This window comes from Corvus cornix, chromosome 18, assembly GCF_000738735.6.
Source record: "Corvus cornix cornix isolate S_Up_H32 chromosome 18, ASM73873v5, whole genome shotgun sequence".
In the NCBI taxonomy this organism is placed as follows: domain Eukaryota; kingdom Metazoa; phylum Chordata; class Aves; order Passeriformes; family Corvidae; genus Corvus; species Corvus cornix.
In genome coordinates this window covers 11271247-11298837 of record NC_046347.1, presented here as the reverse complement: position 1 = coordinate 11298837, position 27591 = coordinate 11271247, and the positions used below count along the sequence as shown (strand labels likewise).

The 27591-nt window shown below is 60.6% G+C and overlaps 4 protein-coding genes and 1 long non-coding RNA gene across 8 annotated transcripts; 4 read left to right on the top strand and 1 right to left on the bottom strand.

Annotated features, from left to right (window-relative positions):
* The first annotated feature begins 963 nt into the window (after positions 1 to 963).
* On the top strand, positions 964 to 2107 carry LOC120410958. Its single transcript, XR_005603339.1, has 2 exons — positions 964 to 1043; positions 1741 to 2107. It is a non-coding gene; the product is annotated as an uncharacterized LOC120410958 (long non-coding RNA).
* Positions 2108 to 3541: 1434 nt separating this feature from the next.
* Positions 3542 to 10501, top strand: CDC42EP4 (CDC42 effector protein 4). Of its 2 annotated transcripts, none has more exons than XM_039562284.1 (2): positions 3542 to 3597; positions 8637 to 10501. In XM_039562284.1, the coding sequence occupies exon 2, from the start codon at positions 8739 to 8741 to the stop codon at positions 9675 to 9677; it is 939 nt and encodes a 312-aa protein (XP_039418218.1). In that variant the 5' UTR covers positions 3542 to 3597; positions 8637 to 8738; the 3' UTR covers positions 9678 to 10501. The 2 variants fall into 2 exon arrangements, with proteins under 2 accessions (XP_039418218.1, XP_039418219.1); XM_039562285.1 differs by lacking the exon at positions 3542 to 3597 and adding an exon at positions 4849 to 5258.
* Positions 10502 to 12893: 2392 nt separating this feature from the next.
* Positions 12894 to 15516, top strand: CPSF4L (cleavage and polyadenylation specific factor 4 like). The gene is made up of 6 exons (XM_039562159.1): positions 12894 to 13546; positions 13844 to 13939; positions 14072 to 14165; positions 14447 to 14489; positions 14592 to 14777; positions 15188 to 15516. The coding sequence occupies exons 1-6, from the start codon at positions 13048 to 13050 to the stop codon at positions 15212 to 15214; spliced, it is 945 nt and encodes a 314-aa protein (XP_039418093.1). The 5' UTR covers positions 12894 to 13047; the 3' UTR covers positions 15215 to 15516.
* Positions 15517 to 15582: 66 nt separating this feature from the next.
* On the bottom strand, positions 15583 to 19029 carry C18H17orf80 (chromosome 18 C17orf80 homolog). Its single transcript, XM_039562584.1, has 5 exons — positions 18616 to 19029; positions 17867 to 18488; positions 17419 to 17526; positions 16867 to 16983; positions 15583 to 16407 (listed from the first exon to the last, which is right to left on the bottom strand). The coding sequence occupies exons 1-5, from the start codon at positions 19027 to 19029 to the stop codon at positions 16379 to 16381; spliced, it is 1290 nt and encodes a 429-aa protein (XP_039418518.1). The 3' UTR covers positions 15583 to 16378.
* Positions 19030 to 19198: 169 nt separating this feature from the next.
* Positions 19199 to 27179, top strand: FAM104A (family with sequence similarity 104 member A). 3 transcript variants are annotated; one of them, XM_039562161.1, is made up of 4 exons: positions 19252 to 19362; positions 21111 to 21207; positions 24969 to 25031; positions 26532 to 27179. In XM_039562161.1, the coding sequence occupies exons 1-4, from the start codon at positions 19316 to 19318 to the stop codon at positions 26766 to 26768; spliced, it is 444 nt and encodes a 147-aa protein (XP_039418095.1). In that variant the 5' UTR covers positions 19252 to 19315; the 3' UTR covers positions 26769 to 27179. The 3 variants fall into 3 exon arrangements, with proteins under 3 accessions (XP_039418097.1, XP_039418095.1, XP_039418096.1); XM_039562162.1 differs by lacking the exon at positions 24969 to 25031 and adding an exon at positions 24655 to 24696; XM_039562163.1 differs by lacking the exon at positions 24969 to 25031 and having other exon boundaries at positions 19199 to 19362.
* The last annotated feature ends 412 nt before the right edge of the window (positions 27180 to 27591 follow it).

The window sequence follows — 27591 nt, the reverse complement described above, 5'->3', positions numbered from 1 at the left end:
GCCCTTGGAGGCCCGCGGTTTCCCACGGCTGAGGGATGCAGCGCCTGAGGAAGCGGGAGAGATCCCACATCCCGCCACGGCAGAGGGTTGGGCCTCTGCTCCCAGGGACGCTGTGCAGGGCCCAGGGCCCAGCTGGGGCACAGCAGGGATGGGCTGAGTGCCAGTGGCACCGTGAGAGCTCTTGCTCACCTGTGCTGCCTCAGTTTCCCCATGGAACAGAAGGAGTGGAATCAACCAGGCTCTCAGGGGAAGACTGAGCACGACCACCTCTCTCCCACCTCCACTTTGAACCAGCTCTTTCCCAAAGTCCCTCCCCATCATCCCGGCCCCTCCAGGCAAGTGTGGGCTGCCCGTTCCCATTCCCGGTGCTCTCCAGGCTGCTCTGTGCCGCAGCGGGGCAGGGCGAGCTGTCAGCACCGATCAGTCCCCGAGGACCAAATCGGCCTTGATGTTTCTCCCGAGCGCTGCTCCCTGGCCTGCGGTTTTCCCAAGGGCAGAGCAGCGCTCGCTGTCAGGGCTGGGAGAGCCAAAGTGGGGCACAAGGGAGATGAGGCACCCCCAGACCTTGCTGGGTGGACAGGGCAGCGTTGGAGCAGGAGCTGCTCCCTGCTCCAGGTGCGATGGAGAAATGCTGATGTGCCAAAAATGAGGACTGTGACCAGTAAAGCTGGGCTGAAACCTGTGATTTGTTTTAATTTATTTCTTTTAGAAGTAGCCCCACAGCCTGGGCTCTCCCTGTCCTCCAGATATCTCTGGTTCCCCGCCAGCTCCTGGGAGAGAGCCAAGTGTGTCATGTCCCCACCTTTCCCTTGCCTTGGGCCTTGGGGACAGGGACAGCCCCTCCTGCCATGCCGGGGGCCAGACGGGACTCGGCGCATCCTCAGAGCCCCAGTGCCCAGGGCACTGCTCCGTGCTGGGGGTGGCAGGAGAGGAGAGAGACGGCGAGGATGGACCCAGGTCTGTGCCCCCTGTCCCACGCCCCTGGAGGGGTCCCTGTGCCAGGGTGGGGGCTTTCCATGGGCGCTGCAGAAGCCACGCTCCAGGTGGGATCATGGAATCAGGGAATGGTTTGGGTTGGAAGGGACATTAAACGCCACCATGTTCCAGGCTGGAGAGCCAGCTGTCCTGGGAGAGGCCGGGATGGCTGCAGCCCATCGGGGTGGTGGTTTCAGCGGGTTGGGGGAGCCCATTCCCTGGCACTGCTGGCCCGGAGAGGGCTCCAGCTGGGAAAGGTGGGAGGCTGCACAGAGAACCTGCCACGGCAGGCTCCCACCTGTGCCCAGCTCGTGCCGGTGCCCACCTGGGCACCCCTGGGTGCTGAGGTGACAGCGGGGAGCGGGCAGAGCATCCTGTCAGGGTTCACTGGGTAACTGCTCAGCCCCGGGTGAACGGTTGTGGGGAAGGGCCGAACCCCCCCGCTGTGGGTGGGGGGCTGTGGGTGGGGGTTACTGGGGAGGTTTCTGGCAGCAGCCAGCGCTGGGCCTGGGGCTGGAGGGATTTGGGGGGAGGCCGTGGCGGCAGTGCTTTGTTCTGGCACCCTGGGGTGTCCGGACAGTGATCCCCAACACTGGGGCTCAGGGAGAGCTCCCCGCTGGCTCGGCAGCGTCGGCAGACAAAGCTGGCAGGCGCTGGCAGCAGGAGGAGGGGATGGGGCTGCCGGGAGCTCGGGCGCTTCTCCCTGCCCTGCTTTTCAAAGTGCTTTTCAAGCCTTTTCTTTTTTTTCTTCTCTGCTTTCAAAAGCTGCTGAGAAGCAGCGAAAGGAGCCGGCGATGGCTGAGGAAGGGCGGCAGCGATCCGTGCTCCGGAGCCGCCCCGCACCCCGACCTCTCCTGCCCGGGGCCGGCTGCAGCCGCGGGGCTCTGCGCGGCGGAGGGGGCCCGTCTCTCCCAGGCAGTTTTTCAAGCTGAGTGGGTGCCTGCTCTTCCCAGCCGGAGCCAGGCCAGCCCGCGGGAGCCTTCCCGGCGGCTCCCACCAGCCGGGTGATGCTAATCCCTCCCGACTGCGCTGTCTCAGCCATCTCCACGCTCCCATGACGGCGTCAGGTGAGGCGAGCAGCGCTGCACCGGTGTCCCACCAGCCTCCCAATACACACTGTGTCTCCACGTGAGTGGCTCGAGCTGCCTCTGGGGGCTGGGGCAAACTCTCCTCCTCTTCCTCACCCACTGTTGCATCCAGCAGTGGCTCCCAGGGGCCCCCTGCTCAGCTGCGGGCCCAGGGCTTTGCCTCTGGCCTCAGTTTCCCTGTATGGAAAGTAAAAGTTGCCAATAAAATGGGCTATGGAAACGGCCCTGGAGGAAGGAGCACAGCCCAGGATGGAGACAGGCATGAGCGGGAGGGTGCTGGACACCCGGCCTGGGGGCAGAGGCTGTGACCTGGGTGCCAATTGCAGCATCTCTGCCGTGCCACGCTGGCCCTCACCGCCCGCCAGAGTGCCAGCTCCGCGGTCACACCACTTCCCTTCCCGTGGAGGGAAGCATCAGCCCCAGATGAGCCATCCCAGAGCCTGGTGCTGCCCACCCAGTGGGCCCCGGGGTCGGGGACTGGAGCTCCTTGCACCAGCGACGTGAGAAACCTCCGGACCTCACAGTGTCGTGTCCCAGTACCTCAAGAGCTGCATGACCAGAGCATCCCAGCACCCCACTCGCCACACCCCCCTGCCTCCCTCCCCAGAGACGCCAGATGCTCCAGAATAGCCAAGAAACGCTGCATTAGGCAGGTTCGGGATAATCTCGGCTCTCCCGCCCCTTTTCTCCCACAAAGGTCTTGTCTTAATCCCCGCGAGCGAGCGGCTGTGCAGCCCAGCACTCTCCCTTTCAGCCCAGTGTCAGTGGGGCTGGGATGATCATGGAATTCACTGCCAGGGCCGGGGGCCGAGGTGGCCATGGATCCATCCCTGGGGCCGTGGAGCCCCGCATCAGCACCAGCTCTGGAGCTCTGGGGTGGCCACAGAGCCCCTGCCATCGCGTCCTGGCCACCGCCCACCCAACCCACCCACGGCCTGGAGGGATCCCACGGCCCCCCAAAAGGCACCGAGCAGTGGGACTGGCTGGGGACAGGGAGATGGGGACAGTGGAGGGAGGTGGGTGCAGCCTCGCGGGTGTCACGGTCACGGGTGGAACGGGGACATCGCCGCTGCCCTGGGGCTGAAGCCGCGTCCTTCTGGCATCTCCGTGAGTTCTTAATTCCCCGTAATTAATTAGAGTCGGTCACCCACCGTCACCTCAACCCCGCCGCTCTGCCAGGGGTGCGGCCAGCTCCTCGTTCTGCCTCCGGGGACCCCACTCGTGAGCCCCGGCGGGAAGGGACCTGTGAACCGCCGCTCCCTCCGCTCCCTCCGTCCCCCCGGGAGGTGCCGAGCCCCCGCTCATGACCCCGCTCATGTCCCCCCCTCCCTTGGGACCCCCGGGCGGGGCCGTGCCGGGGACAAGGATCCCCCCCCCACTCGGGTTTGAATGGAGGGCGTGGGACCGCCCCGTGACGTGGCGCTGTGCCATTGGCCCGGGCGGGGCGATGATGTCATCGCCGGGGGGGGCGGGGGGCGCTCCGTTCCGGCGCGGCGCGGCCATGGACCGGCGGCGGCGGGGCCCGGGCGAGCAGGTACCGGGGAGGGGGGACACCGGGGCTCCGGGGGTCGCGGGGGTCCGGGGACACTCGGCTCCTCTCGGCCAGGTCCGGCCCGGCTCAGTCCGGCGTGGGGGGAGCCCGCGGCGCTCGGCTCGGCTATTGTCCGGCGGGCGGGCGGGGTCCCCGGCGCTGCCGCGCTCCGGTACCGGGCAGAGGGGCGGCCGGGACCCCCGCCTCGTTCCCCGCCGGGCCGTGGGGCCGGTGCGCGGCGCGGGTGGGCGAAGGGGTTAACAGGATGCGGAGCGCTGTTTGCCCAGCGCGGGGCACCGGCCCGGCTCACCCCGCCCCACCGGCGATCGGCGCCCGTTCGCCCGCGGCTCCGCCGAGCCCTGCGCGGGGGTGGCGGTGGCCGGAGCTAGCGGTGGTCGCGGCCGGGGCGGTGGCTGCCCGCGGCCCGTCTCGGGAAGGTGGATCCTCGCCGCGCTGGAGCGGGTCCAGCGGCACCCCGGGGCTGGGCTCCGCCGGGTGCTGAGTCAGAGCTGCCCGAAATCCCCGTCCGGTTCATCTCCCCGGTGGCTCCGGACAGGGCTCGGGGTCCCGGCTGACCGCAGCCTGCCCTCCGTCCTGCTGCCCGTCCCCGGGCGGCACACACCGCTGCCACGGGTGCCCCGGAGAGAGGGACCTGCCCGGCTCTCCCAGCGCTGGGCACGGGACTGGCTCCCAGACCCGCTCCGGTGCCCGTGGAACTGGGGCTTGGTGGGCAGCGACCGCTCGTGGGGCGCTGGACTCGTCCCACGCCGCCCCGGTTTGACCCCGGCAGCAGCGGGAAGTATAGATGTTTCCAAGCGCCGAATCTATGGATCAGGAAGGCTGTTCCAAAGCGAGTTGGGATCTATAGAGCAGGAGAGCTGTTTTAAAGGGATCGTTAATGGGCTGTGGGGGGAAACTGAGGCACAGCATGCGATCTCTGCACCCAGGGCAGGGCTCGCCCCCGAGCCGGGCACGCAGTAAACAAATCTGTTTTGGACGCAGCTCCCTCGGAAACCGTGGAGCGACTCCAGCTGAGGTTTAGCACCGAGGAGGCTCCGTGTGTTTGGGTCTGGGGTGCAGAGCGAGCCTCAGCTGAGCCCCGATGCCCGGGGCAGCCTCCCGGCTCCGCGCCACGGGCTGAGCGGCCGCGGGGCTCCCTCCCCGGCCCCCAGCGCCAGCCCCGGCGTTGTGCTGACCGTGCCGGTCGCTCCCTTTGTTCGCTGGGTTTTGTGCTGTGCACAAACAGCCGCCCTGGGCCCCCGAGCCGGCCGGCTGCGGGCTGCGGGCCCCCGGCAGGTAGGGAGCCGTGGCCGCGCTGTGGGAAGTCTGCCTGTTTACTTCCCGTCCACCCCAGCGAAACCGCAGGAATCCGGAGCCCGGCGCAGGTCGGGAGGTCTGTTCAGCCCCGGTATCCTGTCGAACCCCGGCCGGCCCCTGTTGCGAGAGAGACAGAGCCAGGGCCAGCGAGGAGATAACCTTTCCCCCCGGAAAAGTCCCCTCCTGGCCTTGCAGAGCCGTGGGCTGGTTCGCGGCCCCAGAGCTGGAGGATTTATGGTCCTGTGCGTGTTCTGGTGTGTCCTGCCAATAGTTCCTTGCTGAACTCTGGCTACCTCCTGGCTGCTGGCAGTCCCTCGGGGAGCGCTTCTCTGCTTTTGGCACTGACGGTGAGTTCCCAGCCTGGTGCTGCTCCGTGTGCCGAGAGCCCTGGCGAGAGCCAAGCTTCTCCTCCCGCCCCGTATGCCATCATCTCTCCATTCCCCGGCTCTGATGCTCGCTGGCAGTGGCTTTTCCACTTCCAGAGGCTGCTCCGTGCATCCCACGGTTGCGCTGCAGCGGCGTGGCAATGCCAGGGACAGGACCAGACCTGTCACCGCGCCGGGGTGGAGGCGGTCACCGGGGCGCCGGGGCTGCCCGCACTGACAGGACCGTCTGCCCCCAGGCCCTGGGAAGACTCGCTGGGGAGCCCGACGGAGGGTGTGACAGCGGCTGATCCCCTCCTGGGCCGGCGGTGGCAGGGTGTGATCCGTGCCCTGTCTCCAGCTGCTGTCTGCCAGGCTCCGACATCAAAGGATGAAAGGATCCCCGAGGGGCAGCGCACCCAAAAGTGGGGCTGAGCAGGCGGGGTGGCCTCCCTGTCCCGTGTGCGGGTTCTCCCTGGCCCTGGGCAGCGTGGGGGACCCGACCAGTCCAGCACAGCCCCTGTCCCAGCACCCGACAGGGCGGGGAGAGCATCCTCTGATCTCGGGGTGCTGCCTGGGGGGCTCTGCATGGCAAAGCCGGGGAGCTCGTTTGGAGCCGGCTGGGCTGGCCAGGATGCTTTCCCAGTTTGGCTTTCCCAGTTTGGCTTTCCCAGCCTGTGAGCGGGAAGAGCTGGGGGCAGGATGCACGGGAATGTGGCTGGACTCGGCGTTTCTCCTGTGTGCACTCGTTCGCTGGCCTCCTTCTTTGAGCCACTTTCCCTCTGGTCCCCACGGGTGACTGATGCTGAGCGGGATGAGATGAGGAGGATTGGGGCGGGGGGTCTCGTGGGAAGCCTGCACCATCAGGGCACGTGGGCCTGGCCAGGGCTGTCCCAGTTCTGTGCTGGCTGTGCTGTCCTACAAGCAGACATTCACTTACAGGGACAGTCGTGTCCCTGGGCCCCTCAGGTTCTCACTCCTCGGAGCTTGTGATCCCAAGGGGCTCAGAGGGCAGGTGGGAAGCAGCACAGGGCTGTCAGTACAAGTTACCCCTCTTGTCCTCGACCCGTGTGTGCAGGTCCTGTTCCCTCCCCTTGTCCCAAAGCCCTGCTGGGGCTTGGCTCTGCTCTGGGCTCGCTGCCCTGGGATGGTGCCTGCGAAGTCTCTCGGGTTACCAGCAGCTTCCCCTGGTAGGTGGCTGGAAAGGCAGCACCAGCGATGCCTCCCTGGCCTGGTTTCCTTTGTGAAAGCGCCAGCAGTGGGAATGTCACAGGATCTGCTCTCCCCGAGCAAAAGGAGGAGAAAAGGGCTCTGTGTCCAGCTCCCCTGGGCCGGGCTGTGTGGGTAGCAGTGTCCATCTGTGCTGCCGTTGCCTCTCGGGGTGAGCTGGGAGCGAAACATCGAGGAATGGGGGGAGATTTTGGCTGCTGTGCAGAGGCTCGTGGGCTGCAGCGTTCAGGGGAGGGGGACACGGTGCTGGTTTGGAGGCTGTGACGGTGATGGAGCATTGCTGGCCCGGCCGGTCCCGCTCCAACCTCCCGGTGGCCCCTTTGCTGCGGCTTGCAAAGTATCTCACAAATGCTGAACTTGGCCCTGAAATCTAAATACAAGGGAGGGACAGTCCCCAGATGGCCTAAATCAGCAGCACGGTTGCCTGGCCCAGCTGGGGAGCTCGCCGGGAGTGTTTGTTTTATGGAAAACCAAAGGCTGGAGGAATGCTGGCCTGGAAGGAGACGTTGGAAAGGGGAAGCGTTTGTGCCATGCACACGCGCCTGGCCGGGCGTGCGGGAGATCCCGGACAGGGAGCAGGGTCCAGCGAGCTGCTCATCTGCGCTGGGACTGGCTGAGGGTGGAAGGAATTCCCCGGGCTCCTGGTTTGAGGTGCGGGGAAGCGGGTGTGGCTCCTTGTTGGCTTCCCCCGGCTGCTGGGAATGGACTGGGGGCTCCTCCAGCCGGCCCCCCCATGTGCCATCATCGCCCTGGGTGGCCGTCCTGCCGAGGGGGCTCAGGCTGTGCCTCCCTGGGGTGGTGGGATCCTGCACGGGGCTGGACAGGGAGCGTGGCCGTGTGCCAGCGGTGCCGTGCCACGGGGCACTCCTGCCCTGGCCGGGCCCATGCGGGACCCATGCACGGCAGGGTTGGGCAGCGGGACTTTGCCCCAGCGCGGGGCCAGAGTCCATCCTGCCCGGACACAGCCTGCCTGAGGTCCTGCTGCTCCTGTGGGGACAGCGGGGTGTCTCAGGGTGGGTGTGGGGGGCAAGGGGGGGTGGACCCCTGGGCTCGCTTTCAGCTGCACCCTGGGGCCGGGTGGGCACCGGGCGGGACGTGGCCCCCGCCCCGAGGCTCGCTCCGAGGACACACGTCCGGCCCTTCCCGTGCGTGTCACGGGGCGCAGTGTCGCCGGCGGTGCCCGGAGGGAGGAAGAGGGCGGCCACGAGCCCTTCCTCCCCGGCAGCCTCTGCCGGGACCACCTGGGGCTGCCTGGCGCCACGGGATGCAGGGACACACGGTCGCTGTCCTTGTCCCCTCCTGCGTGGCTACGGGCGCTGGGCTGGACAGGTCGGTTAGTGGCCCCGAGGTGGCCGAGGGAAGGAGTGAAGTGCCCCTTCACATTCTGGTCAGCCAGAGCCCTCGTCATTTCTGTCACCTCTGAGTCACAGTGGTGACGATGAGGTGGCCGGGGAGGGTGGGGATGGCCACGCGTGGGCTCAGTTCCGAGCAGCAGCACAGAGGGTTCTGGGGGGCTCCAGGGCAGCAGCAAAGCTGTGTCCCCACATCCCCGTCCTGCCAAGCATGAAGGGGTCCCCATCCTGGTCCCCTCGTCCCCCTGCTCGGCTGGCGGTGCCTCCCGGGGGCTCTAGGCCCTCCTCACACACTTCCTGCCGTCTGTTTCCAATTCCTCCTGGCGTCTGCTCCTCCCTGCTTTCTTCCAATTAAAAAAAAAAAATCCCAGGCATCTTCTCAGCGTGCAGCTCACAGGGGCTGGAGCTGCTGTGCCCCTCTCCAGTGGGCTGGGGCTGCATGAGGAGGGGACAGAGGGTGCCCACGGTGCCCTGCATCTCTTTTGGTGCCCATTCATGTGGAGCACAGGGTCAGGGATCATCCTGAGGGATTTCTGTGCCCAGGTCTTTTTCCTGAGGTTCTCTCTGCTCCAGGGATGGGTCTGGGACCCGCTTGTTCAGGGGGTGTGGGGAGCTCAGGGGGGGTCTGAGGATGTGTCCCATGTGGAAGGATGCCCTGCATGGGGGCAGTTCCTGGGAGAACCAAGCAGCTGGTGGGCACAGTTTGCAGCTTGGTGGGATGAAATCTGGTGCCCTCCCATGTCCTCGAAGCCTGACCATGTCCCTCCCTCCTCTCCCCTAGGAGTGAACCATCCGTGACGCCGGTGAGGTGCTGGCCGTGGAGCCCCAGCTGTGAGCGCCAGGCACGGGACCCAGCGTGGCACAGCCTCCCCTGGCCACCACCATGCCGATCCTCAAGCAACTCGTGTCCAACTCTGCCCACTCCAAGCGCCGCTCGCGGGCCGACCTGACGGCCGAGATGATCAGCGCGCCCCTGGGGGACTTCCGCCACACCATGCACGTGGGGCGCGCCGGGGACGCTTTCGGGGACACCTCCTTCCTCACCAGCAAGGCCGGGGAGCCGGTGCCGGACGTGGGAGAGGAGCCGGGCGCCTCCAAGCCCAGCCTGCTGTCCCGCCGCTTCCGCAGCAGCAAGCGCTCGCAGTCGGTGACGCGCGGGGACCGGCGCGACATGCTGGGCTCGCTGCGGGACTCGGCGCTCTTCGTCAAGAACGCCGTGTCCCTGCCCCAGCTCAACGAGAAGGACGTGGACAGGAGCGCGGGGCAGCTGCCCAAGAGCCTCTCTTCCAGCCCCGTGAAGAAGCTGCCTGAGGAGATGAGCCCCGAAGAGCAGCAGCGCCCGAACGGGGCGGCCGCGGGGCCGCTGAGCCCCGGCTTGGACGAGCGCGACTTCGGGGACATCACGGACCTGCCTGTGGTGGTGGCCAAGAGCGGGGCAGGCTTGAAGCACGCCGAGTCCATCATGTCCTTCCACATCGACCTGGGGCCCTCCATGCTCGGAGACGTGCTGAGCATCATGGATAAGGATCAGTGGGAGCAGGACGAAGACCCCGATGTGGAGGAGAGCCGCGAGGAGGAGGAGGGGGAGCCCGCCCCGCCTGGTTCCCCACTGGTGGCCGTGGCGGCCCCGCCGAGCCAGAGCCCGGCCCACGGCGCCGGTGGCCGCAGCCCCAGGGACAGCAGTCCGGCGTCCAGCTGCACCTCGGGGCCCGAGGAGCGCAGCCCCGTCCCCAGGCCACCGAGCCAGCGGGGGGGTCCCCTGAAACGCCCCGACAAGGAGTTCTCGTTTGCTGATGAAGACGATGACGAGATCCGGGTATAAAGGCGGGCGGCCGAGCCGAGGGCCTGGTTCTCACTGCGGTTGCTTGGACACAGGGCTGAACACCCCAACGGGTGGCACTGGGGAACACTCGACTCCTGCCTCGTTCCCTCTCTGTGCTGCAGCAGGACAGCGCTCTGCTCCCGGGGCCAGGGGCATTCCTGCCGTCTGTCAGACCCCAGAGAGCTCCAGCACTTCCTGGGAGGGGAAGGCAGACTCGATTTCGGTTCTTTCTGTTGGACTTTGGATATTAGCTCCTTTCTCCTGCCCCCTGCCCATGTAAAGTGATTTAGGATCTGACAAGACGAGCCTTTGGAGTTTTAGCCCCTTTAGTAATATATATATATTTTCCGCCGTACAGTTTTTACTGTTTTCTCATTTGTACTCACCTTTCTCTACTCTCTTTTGGTTTTAACTGAGGGAAGATTTCCCGTGAGGAAGAACTTGGCTCTGGAGCTCAGAGGTGGCCTGGGACTATGGGCAGCTCCAGCTTCCTGGGTTTCTTGGGGGCTTTCTGCAGACCAAGAGCCTCCCAGTGGCGTGGTGGCTGCTCGCTCCCCATCCCTCGGATGAATGGATGGATCCATCCCAGATGCTTGACCCTCTAACCAGCCTGGGGGTCGCGGGGATGCTCCCAGCCAGCTCCAGGGATGCTGATGGAAGTGTGGGTCTGTCTCCTGTGGGAGGAGCACCTGGAAGCCACCGGAGCCAGGGAATTCCGGTGTCCCGGTGGGGCCGGGCGGTGCCGGGAGCAGGCGGCTGGGACAGGAGGTTTTATACTGTGTATGTACAAATGCAAGGAATAAAAGGAAATGGTAGTGACCGCAGTGGCCTGGGTTCCTGAGGGGTGACATGAGGGGGGGACCTGCTGCCCAAGCAGGACACGTGTCCCCGTGCTGCCGCCAGTCCCAGCCCCGTCCTGCTGCCTCCACCTTCACTGCCCATCCCTGGCCGTGCTGCTGGCTGCAGTTTGGGCACCTGCCGTGGCCGAGCTTTCTCTGCCCGTGGCCTGAGGAAGTGGGAGAGCTCCTGCTGGCCGGATCTGGCTCCAGGCTGGGACCCTTGGGCCAGGCGGCTCCTGCCAAGGGGCGGCTCCTGCCAAGGGACGGCTCTGCCAACGCTCCCCTCTCCTCCCCCAGCCCTGCTCCTGGCCAGCCGGGGAGGAGGGGACGGTGCTGGGGGGGCAGGACTGGCTGTCCCTGCTCCCACGGGCTGGGGGCCAAGGGGTGCCCTGGGGGTTCCCGGCCCCGTGGGGCTGCCGTGGCCCTGGATGATCCCGGCATAGCGAACAGGGCAGGTCACTCCCATCCCACAGCCAGCTTCCCACAGCTCGGCCACTGGTGAAATGGGGCTCTGCCAGTGCTGGGAATGACTTCCCTCTCCAGCCCCTTGGATGGAGCTGGGCTGAGATGGGGCGAAGCGCCAGGAACAGCCCCACAGCCCTTCCCTGAGCGGGTGGAGAGCATGGAGCTCTGGCCAGGCTCTCCTCTCTGGAGAGGGAATGATTTATCCCCTTCAACATCTCCCTGCCCTGGGAGGGGCTGGATGCCCCTGTCCTCCCAAATGGATCTCCCTGGTGAAGCCAGGGGAGCAGGCAAATGCTGTGCCACAGTGGGGACACAATGGGGTCCTGTCCTGTCACCCCAGGCAGGGGACATTGGGCCATTGTCTGGGACAGGGAGAACAACAGCAGCTGCAGCTGGAGGCTCTGAGCTCACCAGGCTGCCTCTGCCCCGGTCACCGTGCCCCCCTGCCCTCTGCCAGGGTCCCATGTCCCACCCCGTGAGCCAGTGGCCCTGGTCGCTGTCACCTGGGAGGTCGCCAGGCTGCTGGGGGACACCTGGCTCCTCTTGTCCCTTAGGGGTGCCCTGGCACAAAGCACCGAGGCTCGGTCCCTGGGGTTTGCCTGCCTCGTTCCCCGGGGCTGTGGGGTGGGGAGAAGCCTGGGGTGACCCTTCACGGGCCGCCTGCCACTGTCACTTGGCCGTCCTGATCTTTGTGACGCCTGTCGGCTCCAGGCTCGGGCTCAGCAGCGCCGCGGTGCCGCGAGGTGATGGGGCAGAAAGCGTGTGTGGGGATGCTGAGCACAGCCGGGACACGGCCCCGCCGCACGGGACAGGGGGTGGCCCTGGAACACCGGGAGGGAGCGAGGACAGGGACAGTCCCACGGGTCCTGGGCTAGTGGGCAGTGACACCAGCACCGCCAGTGCCCGGCCAGTGCCGGCTGCAGGGAGCGAGGCTGCACCCCCAGCCTCCCAAACCCCTCGGTGGGCACAGGGACATCGTGTCACATCCCCGGGGTGGGACCTGTGATGTCCTGCACGGCTGCCGGCTGGGTGGTGGGTGCCCAGCACCCTGCAGCACCCACGGGCAGCGCTCTGGCAGCGCTGGTCCAGTGGTTTGATCCCAAGTGACAGAATGGGAGCAGGGCTCCATCGGCCGTGTCAGCCCACGGCGCCCCGGGCGCTGAGCGTGGCCACGGGAGCCACGTGACGGAGCAGGGATGGAGCACTGGGATAAATCCAGGGGCTCTGGGGCTGCTCCAGGTGGGCTCCGGGAAGCCTGTGGAACCCTGGCCATGCCTGGAATGTGCTACTGGAGCCTGGCACCTGGGAAAGCCCAAAAGCAGGGATGGAAGAGGCTTCTGGGCAGCCCAGTGGAAGTGTCCCTGCCTGCAGATGGAACGAGATGGGCTTTAAGGACCCTTCCAGCAGAAACCATTCCATGCTTCCATGATTTATTGGGATGCAAGTTGTGACCCCTTCCAGGAGCTCAGGGATGTGGGTCTGTCCTGCCAGGCACTGGAGAGCAGGCCTGGGGTGGTGCTGCTGTGCACTGAGCGATGCTCACAGCACCCAGAGCATGCCAAAACACACCCAGGATCCATCCTGTGCTGTTGGAACGCTCAATCCCATCACTCCAACCATATTTGGCTCCATTTAAGGCCTCGAAGTGAGGGGTTAACCCAGCTCCCAGGCAGCCCCAGCCGCTTTTTCTGGAGGAGAAGCAGATGTGGGAGCGGGGAGGCTGAGGGGGGCTGGCTGGGCCCGGGGCTGAGCTCCCCAGCTGCGGCACCAGGCAATCGTGGCTGCAAATTGGGATCAGATGTGGGCAACCTCCCTCTCTAAATGCAGCACTCCGGGGCTGCCGGGCTGGTTTAGCTCTGCCTGGGGAGGAGGAGGAATAGGAGGGTGTTGGTGGGCTGTTTTGGGTGTTGGTGGGCTCTAGGGTGACTGCGGGGACCTCCAGAGTGTGGTGCTCCCTTGGGAGAGCTGTGTTTTCCTTGGGGAGTGTCCCTGCCTGCCCTGGGATCTGCTTCCCTGCCTCTTTCTCTGCCTGTGCCAGGCTGGAGCGGGCTCTTCCCGGAGCAGGGATGATGCAGGAGCTGGTGGCTGGTGTGGAGAGGATCAGGTTTGACTCGGAGGCTGACGTGGAGCAGCAGCGAGGAGCTCGGCCCCTGCCCTTCCCGGGGGTGGACAGTAAGCTGGGGACAGCGTTGCGGGGGCTTTTGGGGTTCTTCTCTTGCTGCCCTCGCACAACACCCGGGTGGTTTTTGTCCTGGCTCCGGGCGTTGTCCCCTCAGGGGTGCAGCCGGCGAAGCTGTCGGGGGGGCTGCCAGGGTCCCCCGTGTCCCCGTGGTGCCAGCAGCGGCGGTGGCAGCTCTCTGCCCCCCGGGCTGTGGGTGCAGTGGGGACAGGCTGGCTGTGACAGGGCTGTCCCAGGCGTGCAGGGCCGCCCCCGGCACGGCGGGGCCAAGCCCGCGGTGTGCAAGCATTGGCTGCGAGGGCTCTGCAAGAGGGGCGACGGCTGCGACTTCCTGCACGACTACGACGCCACCAGGATGCCCGAGTGCTATTTCTACTCCAAGTTCGGTGGGTGCGGGGCTGGGCATCCCACGGAACCTCTTCCCACCCCTCCCCCCGAGCCTCTCCCGTCCCAGCGCTCGCGTCCCTCGGGCCTGGCCTCGAGCAAGCGGCTGATGCCACCTCCTGACTGCGGGAAGAAGTGCCACTGTCACGCAGCCGGGGTAACCGTCCCGTCCCCCCCCAGCCAAACCTGGGTGTTCCCAGGGCACCCCAATTCCTTCCATGCAGCCCATCCTTGAACCATTCCCGCCGCGTTTGGCTCGAAGGAGCATCGTCCCAAATGTCCCACCCCTTCTCCCGCAGGTGAGTGCAGCAACCAGGACTGTCCCTTCCTGCACGCCGGTGCCACCGCCAGCGCCGTGGGCTGTCCCTGGTACGACCGTGGCTTCTGCAGGCACGGTGAGCTGGGCCAGGGCTGGGTGGGCAGGGGGTGCCCGGTGGGGATTTGGGCTCGGGGCTGCGGGGAAAAGCGGAGCTCCCACAGCCCCGCTGCGAGGCCGTGTCCTTGTGAGTGTCCCCTCTGCCTGGCAGGTCCCCTGTGCAAGTACAAGCACACGAGGAGGGTGATGTGTGCCAACTACCTGGTGGGCTTCTGCCCGGAGGGACCCAAGTGCAAATTCGTGCAGTACGTACTGGGCAGGCTGGGAATGGGGCTGGGGGGGAAAATCCCCTCTCTGAGGCAGCTGTGGCCCTTGCAGGGTCAGGGACAAGGACCTGAAGGGTCTGAATTAAGCAACCCCCACACCCAAGCTGTGCTGGTGACCTCAGGGTCAGCGGTGGGTGGGCAGGGGACAGCCCTGGTCCCCATGGAGGTGCCTGTACCAGCTCCAGGATGTCCCTGAGGGGCTCAGGAGGATTTGGGGGCAGCACAGGGAGTTAACTGCCTGTCCTCTGTGTCCCCTCCAGCCTCAAGGCCGGGCTGATGGTGAGCAGCACAGACCCGTCCAAGGTGAAGCTGTTTTCCCTGTGCCCGTGGGGGTGATGCCCCAGCTGCTCCCAGCTCCTGTGGGGCAGCAGCTGCCAACTGCCCCTCCTGCCCCGTTTCCCCCAGGAAGCTGGATGTCCATGGGGGCTGGTACAGCGGGATCTGGCTGCTGCAGAGGAGAGGGGAGGTGAGGACGTGCCACCCAAGGAGCCACCTCCACATGTCACCCAGCACCTGGCAGCTCATCTGTGGGACACCAGTGGGTGTCCCCCGAGCCCGCAGAGCCCGCTGGAAGGAGGCACCTGCTCCAAGGTGAGAGATTTTTGGGAATGGGAGGGCTGGGAGCAGCGGTCTCACCTTGGAGGGAGGGTGAGGGGCAGCAGGTGCTGTGGGGATTCCCACAGTGCTCCCAAAACAGCCTCCTGGACTGGAAATGTCCTTTCCCTGTGTTATTTGGCCATGTTCCCCCAGAGCTGGGGTGGGAACCAGCAGGGAAGGAGGGATGTTCTGGGACTGAAACAACCTGACTGCAGGGTTTGAGTGATAATAACCAACGGGAGAACCCTGGGAGCAACAAACCCCTCTGGGTCAGAGGTTTGGTGTGGTTGGAGATCTGGGGGTGCTGTTTCCATGATCCCACTCCACTGGAAATGGGATCAAAACGAACGTGTGGGAACGTGGCAGCGGCTGGTGCAGCCCAAACCCATTCCCTGTGTCCCCAGAGAGGATCAGCCAGTCCGTGCCGGTGAGAGCGGGAGGACTCCGCTGGAAATGCTGCTGGGGAAGTGACTGCAGTGCTCCCACACGGACCAGGGAAGGAGGACACCACACAACACGACGGAAACGGCACCGGGGCAGCGGCTGGACTAGAGAAGCCAGCGGGGTTTGCCCAGCACCAGCTCACAGGCTGCACAGAAATCACTCCATACAATGGGAATCGGGACTTCCCACGGCTGGCTGCTGGCTGTGGGCAGGCTGGGACAGCAGCATTCCCAGGGTGTGAACGGGGGCAGGACTGGCTGGTGCCAGCATCCTGGGCACAGGGGTGAGGGTGTGCTCATCCCTTGGGAAGGGGGCACAAAGCACCACGTTTGAGATCACAACCCAAGCAGGAAAGGAAAACCCACACAGGTTTTTATTGCTGGTGAGAGAGTTTTTGGTGCAACACCTCTGTCACGGCACTACTGCACTCTGCAGAATAAAGAGCTCAGACTTTTAATTCTTGGCTTTTCTTCCATGCCTGCAACATGACCAACCCTTTCCCAGACACGTCTGGGAATGGCAGGCTCCAACTAGCACTCCTGACTGTCCTGGTTTGTCTGCTGCAGACACGGGTTTGCCCCTTGGGCACAACAGCTTATCCCATGGATTTTTCTTCCCTGGCGCTGTGGTCTGAGCTGCTGCTCCAGTGCCTTCATACAGGTCCTGGCCAGTCCCACCAGCACCAGGGGTGAGTACAAACTGGGCTGGGCCAGGCACAGCTCTGAATTTAAAGGGAATGGGTGTTGGGGTTGGAGTCCACCCTGCCACAACCCTCAGTGCCCACACTCAGCTACAGCAGAATGACCAAATACTCTCTAATGCCAGCTCAGGACAAGGCGCTGTCCCATGTCCCAGTCAAGGGATGTGGGACTCTGCAGCCTCCAGGAGCTCTGCTGCCCACACAGATCTCTCAGGGTGGCTCTAAGGCTTTCTTACCTCACTACTAAAAGCTGCCTGACCCACAGAGGAGTGAGCACAGGCTGGCCCTGTCACCTCTCTGCTACACGAGGGGACGTGCAAAGCGGCCCCTCCTCAGCTCCAGCCCCAACCAGGCCTCTGCTGCTGGGAATTCCTGCTGGGATACCGGTCCTGGGTGCTTCTGCTGCCTCCCAAGGAGCCGTGGCTGTTCCTTGGGTGCTGCTCCAGCTCCTTCAGTGGTATTTTCGCCAGCGGTGCTGCTCTGGAAAAACAGGGAGAAAACCATTCCAGTGAAGCACAGGGATCTGTTTGAGGGCTCCAGCTGGGATGAGGAGCCCAACTGCAGCTTCTCTGTTTATGTGCTGCAAGGGGCAACCACCCAAACACCAGCAAATCCCTTGTCATTTGTCAGGGAATCCAGGGAACAGGAGCTCCTGTTGGAACATCTCCTCCCTCTGCTTTGAGCAGGCTTTTCAAAGGGCTCCTGACAATCCTGGAGCTCTCCAGGGAGGAGCTGTGAGTCAGCAGCTGTTATCAGCACTTTTATTAACCAAATTCCTCTGCCCACCTAGAGAATCCTGCTCTCTCAGCTCTGGGATTAGGCTTAAATGGGGGGAGTATTTAAATTATTCCAGAGCTTTAATTAACTAAAGCTAAATAGACTTTCCAAGTGCTGCAAAAGGAAGAACTCCTGAAACAGAAGACCCCAAGGAAGTCTTACTGAGGTGCTGATAGTTCCAGCCATAGCTGAGCAGGCAGTACCCAGCCAGGAGCATGGAGATCCCAGCAGGTCCCCCCTGCCTCACGTGGATGTATTTGGCACAGTAACTGCTCCAGGCTGTTGGGAGAGAAAGGAAAGGGAGAAATCATGGGCTGGTCTTGGGAATTCACTGTTTCCATGCAACTTTCCAAAGCTAAAATGTTGGGGATGTTTGTTTATTCCCAGTTCCAGAGGGCAGGGATGGATGGGATGTTGGGAACGAATTGTTCCCTGTGAGGGTGGGCAGGCCCTGGCACAGGGTGCCCAGAGCAGCTGTGGCTGCCCCTGGATCCCTGGCAGTGCCCAAGGCCAGGCTGGACATTGGGGCTTGGAGCAGCCTGGGACAGTGGGAGGTGTGGGGGTGGCACTGGATCATCTTTATGGTCCCTCCCAACCCAAAGCATTCCATCACTCCATGATTTGTTCTTCGTAAAGATCCGGGCTGGACACTTGGACCAATAAAGCACATCAGGGAAGTGGGATGAATCTGCCCCAAAAGCCAGGAATTCTCACCTTTCTGCACTGCTCCCAGCAGCCCCTGGGGAGAGAAGTTGCAGGTGCTGATCCAGGTGTGCAGCTCCCCCAGCCTCACCTCCATCAGGGGCCTCTCTGAGAGGGGACCTGTGGGGTGACAAGTGACAATGCTCACAGCGTGGTGTCCCTGCTCCCTGTGCTGGGTAGGGAGCTGGGATACAATGTGGAATTTGGGCTTGGAAAAGGAGAGGGAATCAGCTCTCCCACAAAGCCTGGGCTCCAGCAGCCTAAACACGCAAGAGCCTGACTCCAGCCTCCATAAAAACATCAACCATTGGCTTTGCAGGCTGGAGGAGGCGCAGTTAAACCTCCTTGGATTCTCCTGGATCCTTTCCTGGGTGAGCCCAGCAGCTCAGCATTCCCTACCCCGCCTCTCCCATTCCCAGCTGCCATTCCAGCAAATCCCAGCACAGAGCCTTTTGTTTACCTTGTTGCCCCTGCGAGAAACCGCCCCTTGGTGTCTCCACTGTGATCCTCACATCCTCTTGGAAACGCTTCCCTGGAAAAATCCTCAGCCCTTCATAATCGGGATACAAGTCTGGAAACCACTCCAAGCCCCTGGCACCGGCCCTGGTGCTCCTGCCAGAGGCCTGGCATGAACAGGTGGGCTGGATTTTGGGGGCGTGGAGCAGAGCCAGCCCCGGGTCTCTGCCCAGGCTCAGGATGGGCTCGGACACTCCGTCCATCTGCTCCCCGCTGTCCCGCGGCCCCGGCAGGCTGCTGAGCTCATTCTTGGATGTCCCCCGGCCGTGAGCTCCGAACGCCTCCGTCAGTGACAGATGGAGGTTCTTGGGGTGCAAAGCAGACACGGGGGCTTTATGTCCCACCCCAACTTCCAGGTGCACCTGCTCCTCCTCTCCTGCCGTGGGTTTGTCTCTCCCCTCCTGCCGGACGAGGTCACCGGGGCTATTTCTGCTCTCAGGGGGCTCTTGAAGTACCTTTGTTGCCTTTAAACGGCTTTTTTCTCCCTTGGAGCTCCCAGCCCCGTTCCCCACGGCTCCCTGGCTCCGAGTCTCCTTGCGCTTGGATTTTGGAGCAGTTTTGGGGCGCTGCGGGGGGGGAGCAGGACCGGGATCCGTCCCTTGCCCGGGCGCTCCGCGGCCTCCCGCTGCCCCTGCCCCGCTCCCGGGCTCCTTCTCCCGGAGCACCCTGGCACGGTGCTTCCGGAATCACCACCTTCAGCCCCTTCTCCAGCTTCCCGGGAACATCCTCCACCTCCTCGGGGTGCAGATCCAGGCTCCTGGCCACGTCCTGCACCGCGGGCTCCGCGCTTCCCTCGCTCCCTCCCGCCGCCGCCGCCTCCCGGGGCTGCCCGGGGCCGGAGCCGCTGCCGGCTGTACCGGGGGACGGGCCGGGACCTGGCGCTGGTGTGGGCCCCGGCACACAGCCGGCGGCGGGGGAGGGCTGGGGGCTCGCTGCCGGCGCCGATCCCGGTGCGCTGGCGGGGGCCGGGCGGGGGCTCGTTCCCGGAGGCGGCGGCGATCCCGGTGGCGGCGGCGGGCGCGGCGCGGCCTTGCAGTGCGGGAGGTGGGCGCGGAGCCGCTTGAAGGGCCGGCGGCAGTGCGGGCACAGCTCCGGCCCCGCCGCCATCGCCGCGCGGGCCCCCCCGCCCCTCACGGGGCCGCGCGGTGACGTCACAACGGCGCGGCTCCCCCCGCCGCCGGCGCGCGCGGCGCGCTGTGACGTCACAATGGCGCAGCCCCGCCCGCGCGGGCGCACGCCGTGACGTCACGGGGGCGAGGCGGCCGCGGCGGAAGCGGCGGTCGGGGCCGGGCAGGGCCGCGCTGCCGCCCCTCACCGCGGCCTCCGCCCCTCACCGCGGCCTCCCGCGGCCTCCCCGCGGCCTCCCGCCCGCCCCGCCGCGCTCCGACCCGCCATGAGCTGCCGGCAGCCGCTGCCGAGCGAGCGGGGAGCGAGACAGAGGTGGGCGAGGGCAGCGCGGCCTGAGGGCGGGGGGGAAGGGGAGGGGGCTCGGCCGCTCGGAGCAGCCCCGGGGGCACCGTGCGGGGAGGGCGGGGGTTGGCTTGAGGGGGGTGCGGGGGTGAGGGGTGGGAAAGGGGAGAGCGGCCCCCGAGCGCTGGGAGGGATTAAATGGGGCTGCGGGGTGAAAGGTTTCGGGCGGGGAGGTGCGGTGCGTTCGGGAGGTCGAAGGGACGTCGAGGATGCAGAGGGTTCGGGGGGGATTCTCGGCCTGGTGGCGGAGGAACCAGAGGGATCATGGAGCGGGTGGGAGCTGGGCCGGAGCTGTGAGGCAGTGGGGGATCATGGAGTCAGGGAATGGGGTGGAAGGGACCTTAAAGCCCTTCCCGTTCCACCCCTGCCGTGGGCAGGGACACCTTCCGTAGCCCAGGGTGCTCCCAGCCCTGTCCGAGCTGGACTGGAGGTGTCGGGGTCACTGCAGGTGTTGAGGAAAGGAAGGATCCAGAGGCAAAGGCGGGGTGAGGGGAGAATGTCCCTTCCGCAGAGAGCGTTCCGGGCCCGGGGGCAGCCGGGGGACAGCGTTTGGTGCCTGTGCTCGCAGGGATGGCGAGCGGGGAGGCAGCGCTGGGCTGTAGGCGTGGGCCAAATCCTGGCAGCTGAGGCTGCTGCACAGCCTGGCTGTGAGAAAGGATCCAGTTATAAATACCTCCCTCGGTCTGTTTTGACTCATTCGAGCACGGATTAATTTTAGGCACCAAAACAGCTCCGTCCTGTGTTTTGGAAGCTGCTGAGATCCTGGCTGACTTGTCACATTTGTATGGTGGGGGAAAATCGTTTGATGTTGGTGTGGAAATTCTGTGGACAGGGATTCTGGGATGCTGCTGGGGATCAGCTGCTGTGTCGATGTCAAAGAATCGCTGAATGGTTTGGGTTGGAAGTGACCTTAAATCTCATCCAGTCCCACCCCCTGCCATGGGCAGGGACACTTCCCAGTATTCCAGGTTGCTCCAAGCCCTGTCCAACCTGGTCTTTGAGGTCTTCCCTCTGTCTCCTCTAATCTGGGGATATTAGCACCGCCCCCATCCCATTATCCTCCTCCAAACTCCGCTTTGCCTTGATGTCTGCAAAGATTTGGATAAAAATTAGGTTAAAACTTGTACCTACCAGGCCAAACAGTACAAGATGTCACGAGAGGGTGGCAAATACATCAGAAACAGGGACGAGTTTGTTTTCCACGAGGTGTTTCCTGACAAAACCTTATTTCCACGTGGGAAATATGATTGTTTTGGAATGTGGCTTGACTCCAAACACTGTCAGCGTTTGTAGAGACTAAAGAAAGCCCTTGTGGGGTGGTGTGAGCAGGTGAATAATTGGGTGTTCATTGAAAATGTAGTCACTGCCACTTGTCCTGGTGCTGTCCCCGGCCTGTCAGGTGTCACTCCGAGTGCAGGGATTATTTTTAGATGTGCAAGGCTGACAATTGTTAAACGAGTTTATTTAGAAGGATGATTTTAATGTGAGTCCACGTCCCTTAAACTGACAGGAAACAGCTTGTGAGAAACAGGATCTTTTTCTCTGTGCCCTTAGGCAGCAGCTAAAAGGGGAATATGAGAGTCCACAGCACCTCGGGGGTCTGGATGCGTCCTGCATTAATTTATCAAGTGTTCCTGCTTTTTTGGGTGCCTTCAGAGAACAAACCAGAAGGTAGATCAGCGAGCTGATCATTTATTTTCCCCCTGAATTTCCTGTAGGAAGAGGAGAAGGAATGGCAATGAAGATGATGGTCACGTTCCCCAGACAAAGCGTAGCACCAGGAACACTGTCCTGCAGGACTCGTGGGACACTGAGGTGAGAGCCTTCCCAGGCAAATCCACTTGCCTTCCGTGCTGCATTTCCACAGCAGCTGGAATATCTTGTGCATTTTTAAAAATTTTTATTTCTTAGCTTTGTGTTTGACGTGGTGAGGTTTGACTTGGTGACATCAGAGGCTGAAATCTGTAAAGGGCAGTTTGGAAATCAGCATTTCCAGTGAGCCTGGTTATCCCTGGTCTGAATATTTCTGGGAAGAAATTCCAAATCCTGCTTTGCAACACCCAGGGAAATAATTCCCTGCCATGTCTGGTTTTGCTGTGTGGGATGAGCTGTGACCAGAGCTGAGGGGATGGTGAGGGTGGATGTGTCCCTGTGCTCGCTTTGCCTGACCATCAGCTCTGCCTGTACTTACAGTGAGGTGGTTATTTGTGGGAGAAAGACAAAACACATTCCAGGCAGGCCTTATCTGATGTGGAAAAAATGCTCTGATAGAGCTGCTCAGCTTAAGCAAGACTTGTTCACAGCCAGAACACTCAGACTCAAACGATTTGGTTTTGTCTCATATTTTCCACGATTTTTTTTTCTGGATGTGGGATAAACTCTGTTGTTTTCTTACCCCTCACCAGACAGGTGTTCTCTTGCTGCAGTTTGAGATTGCTTTTCTTAAAAAAAATTCGCTGATTTCCCAACTGCTGCCAGATTTCCTGAGATGTCACCTGTGTGAATCACCTGAAAATTCACTGTGAGCAACGTCCTTGTGTTGCAAAACATTCGTGGAGAAGAGGGTGCAGAGCAGAGGCCCCCTCCTGGTCTGCATCCCTGGAAGTTAATGAAATTAATTTCTTTGAAGGTTTTGCAAATATCTTTGGTTTTTTAGAGCCTTTTCTCTTTGAAGGTGGACTGTAATGAGCAATTACAGTCTGAATTATTACAGAATTAACTGGGTTATTCAACTGTTAATTATACTCCGCAGAAAATATTTAATTGCTGTGTAACTTTGAGCTCTTTTATAATCTGGAAATGGTTTCAAATGTATATTAATACATTGCTGTTGTGAGGGAGACTCTTTTAACCTATACAGGTAGATTATGTGATAGGACACTGCTGGAAAATGCTTTAGGAGCTGCTGCCCATCATGAAGGAATTCTCCAGGATTAGAACTGCCCTGGTTGCTGTGTTGCTGTTTTTTCAGGAGGGAGACTTTGCATTTTGGGGTGTGATGGGGAGAAGCAGCCCTGGTTTGTTGCCATCTGACACTGAATCACTTGTCCAACAGGTCAAACCCCTCCGTGTGTGTAGAGTAGTTAAAGGCTAAAGCAGCTTTGTGGCGGGAGGAGGACGGATTTAGTGTGGAACGAGGGATTGAAGTAGGAGTAATGAAATTAAGGATATCAGGAAAACCCCTGATGGTGAGTGGCAGAAGCACCTTTGCTTGTCGTGTAAACACCTGGTGTTTGGGCAGAGCCACTAAAAGCAGGACTGGCAGTGGGTTTGTGGCCACACAGGAGGGGTGACCTTAACCCTGGCCTGGTTTCCTGGGTGCTGCGAGGGAACAGCTCGGGCATGGCTGACCCAGGGCAAGGTCACTGCTCAGCCTAACAGAGACTCTGCTTCTTGCATGCACTTGCCTGGTAAAAGTCTGGTTTTAACACATTAAACCCTGGTGGGAGGCAGGGAGGAGCTCTCACTGCTGAGGAATGTGGACACAGCTTCCCAAACACCACCGGCCCCGTTCTCTGGGGAACAGAATTCCCAGTGTTTTCTCCTGATGAATGGAGCTTTTTCTATCTTTTTTTTTTTTTTTGGCTTGTTTTCTTGTCAGATCCCTGAACTGAGCATGCCCAAAAATTCAAGCCACGAGATTAAATCTGTATTATTCCAACATTTGGTTAAGGACTTCCTGTGCCAAAGGGAGAAATCCTTGTGCTCATTGTGCATGAGTGCTTCCGATTGGTGTCACTTGGAAAGTCTCAGCCAGTTTGTAACACTTGTATTTAGTTTCCTGATACTTTGCTGCCTGCAAAGACACCTCTTGCTGGTTAAAAATCCCCACGGGTTTTGGGGTATTGACTGGGAAAGGGGGAGCGGGAGCAATTTGTGACTTCCGAGAGCACGTGAGAGTCGCTTTTCATCGCAGGGGGTTACACACCTGCTTTCTGTGAAACATTACCAAAGTCCTGATTCCTGTGGCCTGTTTGAGTTCAAATTGACTGTTCCCTCTTTGAGAACAACACAACCTCAGGGTGGCAATCAGGCAGCTGCACTTTAAACAGGACTTGGCTTTTGGCAGGATCTCTTCCCTTTTTTTTTTTTTTTTTTTTCCAGGATCTCTTACACATTTTGCTCTGGAGAATGAGGTGAAGGGAGGTTTTTCCTTAGTGGCAGTTCAAACCTGGGCTGTTCTGTGATGTTATCCCTCAGTCCCTCACTTTGAATCCCACTGCTCACCGAACCAGATCCGATTCCAAAGGATTTGGTGTTTTCCCCCACTGGATTATCCTTTCACCCAGGACAGGCAGCACCCCTGACTTCAGCTTTCACAGGATGGAAACAGATTCCCTTCAATCTCCATCAGTGCTGCTTTTTGGCCAGGTGCTGTAAGGATGTGCCATTCCTGCTGCTCCTGGAGAAGCCACTCCCAGGTTACAGCCACCCTGAGGGTGACAGAAACCTCAGCTCTGGGGTTCAGTCCGTGGACAGGCACAGACACGGGGCTGGAGCTGCAGCCAACGTTAAACATTAGCGAGGCAGAGCCTTGGCCACGGAATTTCACTTCCTGTTCAGCCTGTCCTCCCTTTTCCAGGAGCTCAGCTGTGTTGTTTGCCCTGGGATTTGGGTAGAAATCCATTGCTTGCCCCCAAATCAAGCCAGGAGAAGTTGTAGTGGATCCTGCAAGGGGAATCGCACTCACAGGAATGCTGAGATTCCCAGTTGTGCTCTGCAGCCTGGGGAATCACCAAGGAAAACCCTTTGCTCTCATTTTCCCAGGGAAGGAAGCGAGTCCCGAGTGTTCTGGCTGACCCTTTCCTTCCTGAATAACTTCTGCAAACCCGAATTTCTCGTAGTTCCTCTTTGTTCTGGCTGGTGCCAGGATTGAAGCACCGCCGGGTTCTTGGCAGAGAGCAAATCAAAGTTCTTGTCCCCCTCTCTTGCGGGAAGGGCTGGTCTTCAGTTCTAACTAAAACCAGATCGTGGCTCTGTTAAACTCACCTCGGGAGATGCTGAGAGCAGCGGGGGCTGAGTGGCTCTCTCCAGTTCCTGTCAGGAGGGATTGGCACAGATCTGCACATTTAACGGGACATTTGTTTGTTTTAAAACTTAAAGTGTGATGTTAAGGGTTAATGAGCCCAGTAAACCTTGAAGATACCCTTTTGATTATTCTTAAATGTCACTGGGCTGCTTTGCTTTGCCCCTGTAAAGCTTTGTTGATGCCTGTCTTGCTGACTTGATGACTTCAAGGATTCTTTTCTTGTCTGATTGTAGTCCAAATGCGTTACAGAATGCGCACCACAGCCTGGGGACATGGTAGGTGCTCCATGTGATTTGGGCAATGACAAAGGGGTGCCAGTGCTAGTGAATCTTTGCACAGAGAACTGGAAATAAAGAGGGTCTGACCAACCACATCTGTCACCAGCCTGAGGTGTCAGAAGCACGTCCCAGGACACTCTGCCGGCTTTACAAACCTCCGAGATGCACAAAATAATCGCTACTAACAGCTGGAAAATGTTTGTTGAGATGTGAAACGCGAGCAGCAAGCGAGGCCAGGTTCTCATGTGCATTTTTACCTTGATTTGCAGAAGGTGGCTGTAACGAAGCTCACTAAGGAGCGCAGACTAAAAGGAAACAAAGTGTCCTGTGCGGTGGGTTTCTCTCCAAGGCTGCCCTGACCCCTCCAGCATCGCGTGTGACTCTTTGTGCTGCTCTGCAACAGCAGCTGGGCTGCCCAGCACCACCCCCAGCTCCTCCCTGTCCTTCCGGGGCTCTCTCCCTCTCTAGATTTAGGAAGAGGAGCTGGTTGCTCCCGTGGTTCCATTGTGCCCCCTCGGGAATGACCCTGCTGTGTGTTTCTCTCTCCTCGCAGCCTGGGGCCCTTGGCTTGGCTTGCTGTGCTCCCTCAGAGCTGAAGCATTTTTGGTGCTCAGCAAAACAAAGGAATTTGTTAGGGTTGGATGGTCGGGATCGATGGCGGATCAGGGCCGGGGGGAGGGTTGTGTTCCACCCCAAACAGCCACAGTGCCTCCCTGGACACACTGCTGGGTGCAGTTTGCACCATTCCTGAGTTACTCCGGGCACTGGAAGTGGTGCTGACTGGTAAATCCCTGAGGATTTCTCGAAATTTGTCCTCCTCTGCTGTGGCCACAAAGCTTTGACTTCTGTGGCTTAATGCTTAGAAAAATGTAGGTTTTTTTAGCTGCTGTCACTTACTCTGCTTTTATGAATCATTTATGGGACAGCAGAGTAGCCACTTGCTGATTGACTCACCCAAATATTTGCAGGTCCTGACCAGCAGATCACACAGAACTAAAATATTCCAGCTGGGACTAATGGAACCTTTCCTTAGCAGCCCTTAAAACGGTGTGAGCCAAGCAGTTTTGTGTCTTTGAATCCCTTATGATGACGGCAAATGCTCTTCCAGCCATTCCCATGAAACGCGGTTATCCTAAATGCTGGCAGATGAGCCCTGGCCTCTTATTCCAGTCCAATGCTGAGTTCTTTTTGCTGCATGAGGACATCTTTGGTGCCTGTTGCTCTTTCACTGTCACGTCAAGTAAATTGGTATGGAATTGCTATGGAACACTTCCAGTTAGCAGTGCCATGGAGTGCTTAACTGGGAGAGGAGTACTCGATGTCAGGGTGTTCAGAGACTTCGAATGGGTGTTGTGTGCGTTGGTTTCTAACAGCCTCTTGCTTTGGGTGCTTCAGGTGTCACTTTAGGATTGCCTCCTAGGAAAATGCTTGCATGGTGCTTCCCTCAAACCTCTGCTAGAGCAGGTGTGCCAAACCTGCCCTGCCTGCCTGTACTGACACGTGCAGCTCCCTGGGAATGCTCTTTATTTTCCAATTCTCAGATGAATCCAGCAAACTTCACTAGTGCTAACGTGGGGCTGGGGGCAGAGCTGAGGGGTTTAACTGGGAAGGATTGAAATCCAACATCCCAGAGGTCACTGAAGCCCGGGTGAAGGCTTGTCCCTTCAGCTCTGTGACACGGGTGTGGGCAACAACAGCCTCTCCATGCCAAGGTGGATTTATTCAGTCCATCAGGCTGGAAACGTGGAAGGGAGGGATTTCTCCTAAAGGTTTGCTTCCGTGGGGTGAGGAAGAAATGTCTGATGTTGCTGTTCACCCTCTGTGTGTCCCAGTCCTCCAGCAGTGACAGCGGGAGCAGCAGCAGCAGCAGCTGTAGCAGCAGCAGCATCAACAGCCCCGACAGAGCAGAGTCCAGCCTCAACCCCAGGATTGCAGGATCCAGCCCTGTCTCCTCCCAGCCCTTCCACGAGCAGTCTGCACTAAGCCAAGGTCCTTACTTCCACATCAACCAGATCCTGAAGGAAGCCCACTTCCACAGCCTACAGAGCCGGGGACGCCTCCCTACATGATGACCCAGCAGCTCCCTGCCTTCTGTGAAGGGACAGCACTGTGTAGATTTGATATTTCAACTTCAAAGTTTGTTAAAATGGAATTGCACAAAATTGCCTGTTGCCTTTTCAGTCTATATTTGAAATAACAGGTTAACAGGAGATTGTTTACTTGTGGTTTGCTGCACTATTGCAATGCAAAAGGGGCTTTGAAGCAATTTTTATAGGATTCTTTTTGGGGTGGTTCTAAAGTACGTGGCAAGAGGAGACTGAGGAGTCCACATGTGTGTTATAGGATTGCAAACTGTCCAATTCCAATCGACTGCCTAATCTGTTTGTTAGCAAGTTGTTGCTTTCTGTAAAGTTCTCTTAAGCGTTCCTCTTCAGTTTTATAAGTCTTTTTTTAATTTCAATAAACTAGTTAAAAAATGATTTGGCACCATAATTTTTTGAGCATTTAGAGCTAGTGAGAATAGGAGCAGTGAGTGCAGGTCCTTAGGCCTGTGAGCTGTGAGCTCCCACCCAGCTCAGGGTGATGAGGCTTCTCTCATGAGCTTCACTGCTGCAGGACTGGAAGGGAAATGTGACTTTAGACCCAGGACAGGTCGGGCAGGTGCTGCAGGGGCCACTTAGAGCAGGGTGGTGGTGCCTGAAGGGCACGGGAGTCCTACCCGGCTCCAGCACCCCTTTCCAGCTGTGAAATGTTTTGTTTTCTGTTAGTGTGTAGGTTGTTTTGGCATTTTTTTCTTTAATTTGACTTTACAATGTAAGGATAGGAGGTGAAAGAGCAGCTCCACCTCCGTTCCAGCAGCCAGGGGACAAGGACAATCCAAGCTGTGCCTGG

What these genes read in the sequence shown, in the direction of transcription:
- C18H17orf80 (XM_039562584.1), bottom strand. Translation starts at nt 19,029, where the DNA reads ATGGCGGCGGGGCCGGAGCTGTGCCCGCACTGCCGCCGGCCCTTCAAG. An exon ending in TTTCTCGCAGGGGCAACAAG is followed by an intron (nt 17,527 to 17,866) that starts GTAAACAAAAGG and finishes GTCACCCCACAG; the next exon opens with GTCCCCTCTCAGAGAGGCCC. An exon ending in CTGGAACTATCAGCACCTCA is followed by an intron (nt 16,408 to 16,866) that starts GTAAGACTTCCT and finishes CTGTTTTTCCAG; the next exon opens with AGCAGCACCGCTGGCGAAAA.
- CPSF4L (XM_039562159.1), top strand. Translation starts at nt 13,048, where the DNA reads ATGATGCAGGAGCTGGTGGCTGGTGTGGAGAGGATCAGGTTTGACTCG. An exon ending in CCGTGGCTTCTGCAGGCACG is followed by an intron (nt 13,940 to 14,071) that starts GTGAGCTGGGCC and finishes TCTGCCTGGCAG; the next exon opens with GTCCCCTGTGCAAGTACAAG. An exon ending in CCCAAGTGCAAATTCGTGCA is followed by an intron (nt 14,166 to 14,446) that starts GTACGTACTGGG and finishes TGTCCCCTCCAG; the next exon opens with CCTCAAGGCCGGGCTGATGG.
- FAM104A (XM_039562161.1), top strand. Translation starts at nt 19,316, where the DNA reads ATGAGCTGCCGGCAGCCGCTGCCGAGCGAGCGGGGAGCGAGACAGAG. An exon ending in AGGACTCGTGGGACACTGAG is followed by an intron (nt 21,208 to 24,968) that starts GTGAGAGCCTTC and finishes CTTGATTTGCAG; the next exon opens with AAGGTGGCTGTAACGAAGCT. An exon ending in GAAACAAAGTGTCCTGTGCG is followed by an intron (nt 25,032 to 26,531) that starts GTGGGTTTCTCT and finishes TGTGTGTCCCAG; the next exon opens with TCCTCCAGCAGTGACAGCGG.
- CDC42EP4 (XM_039562284.1), top strand. Translation starts at nt 8,739, where the DNA reads ATGCCGATCCTCAAGCAACTCGTGTCCAACTCTGCCCACTCCAAGCGC.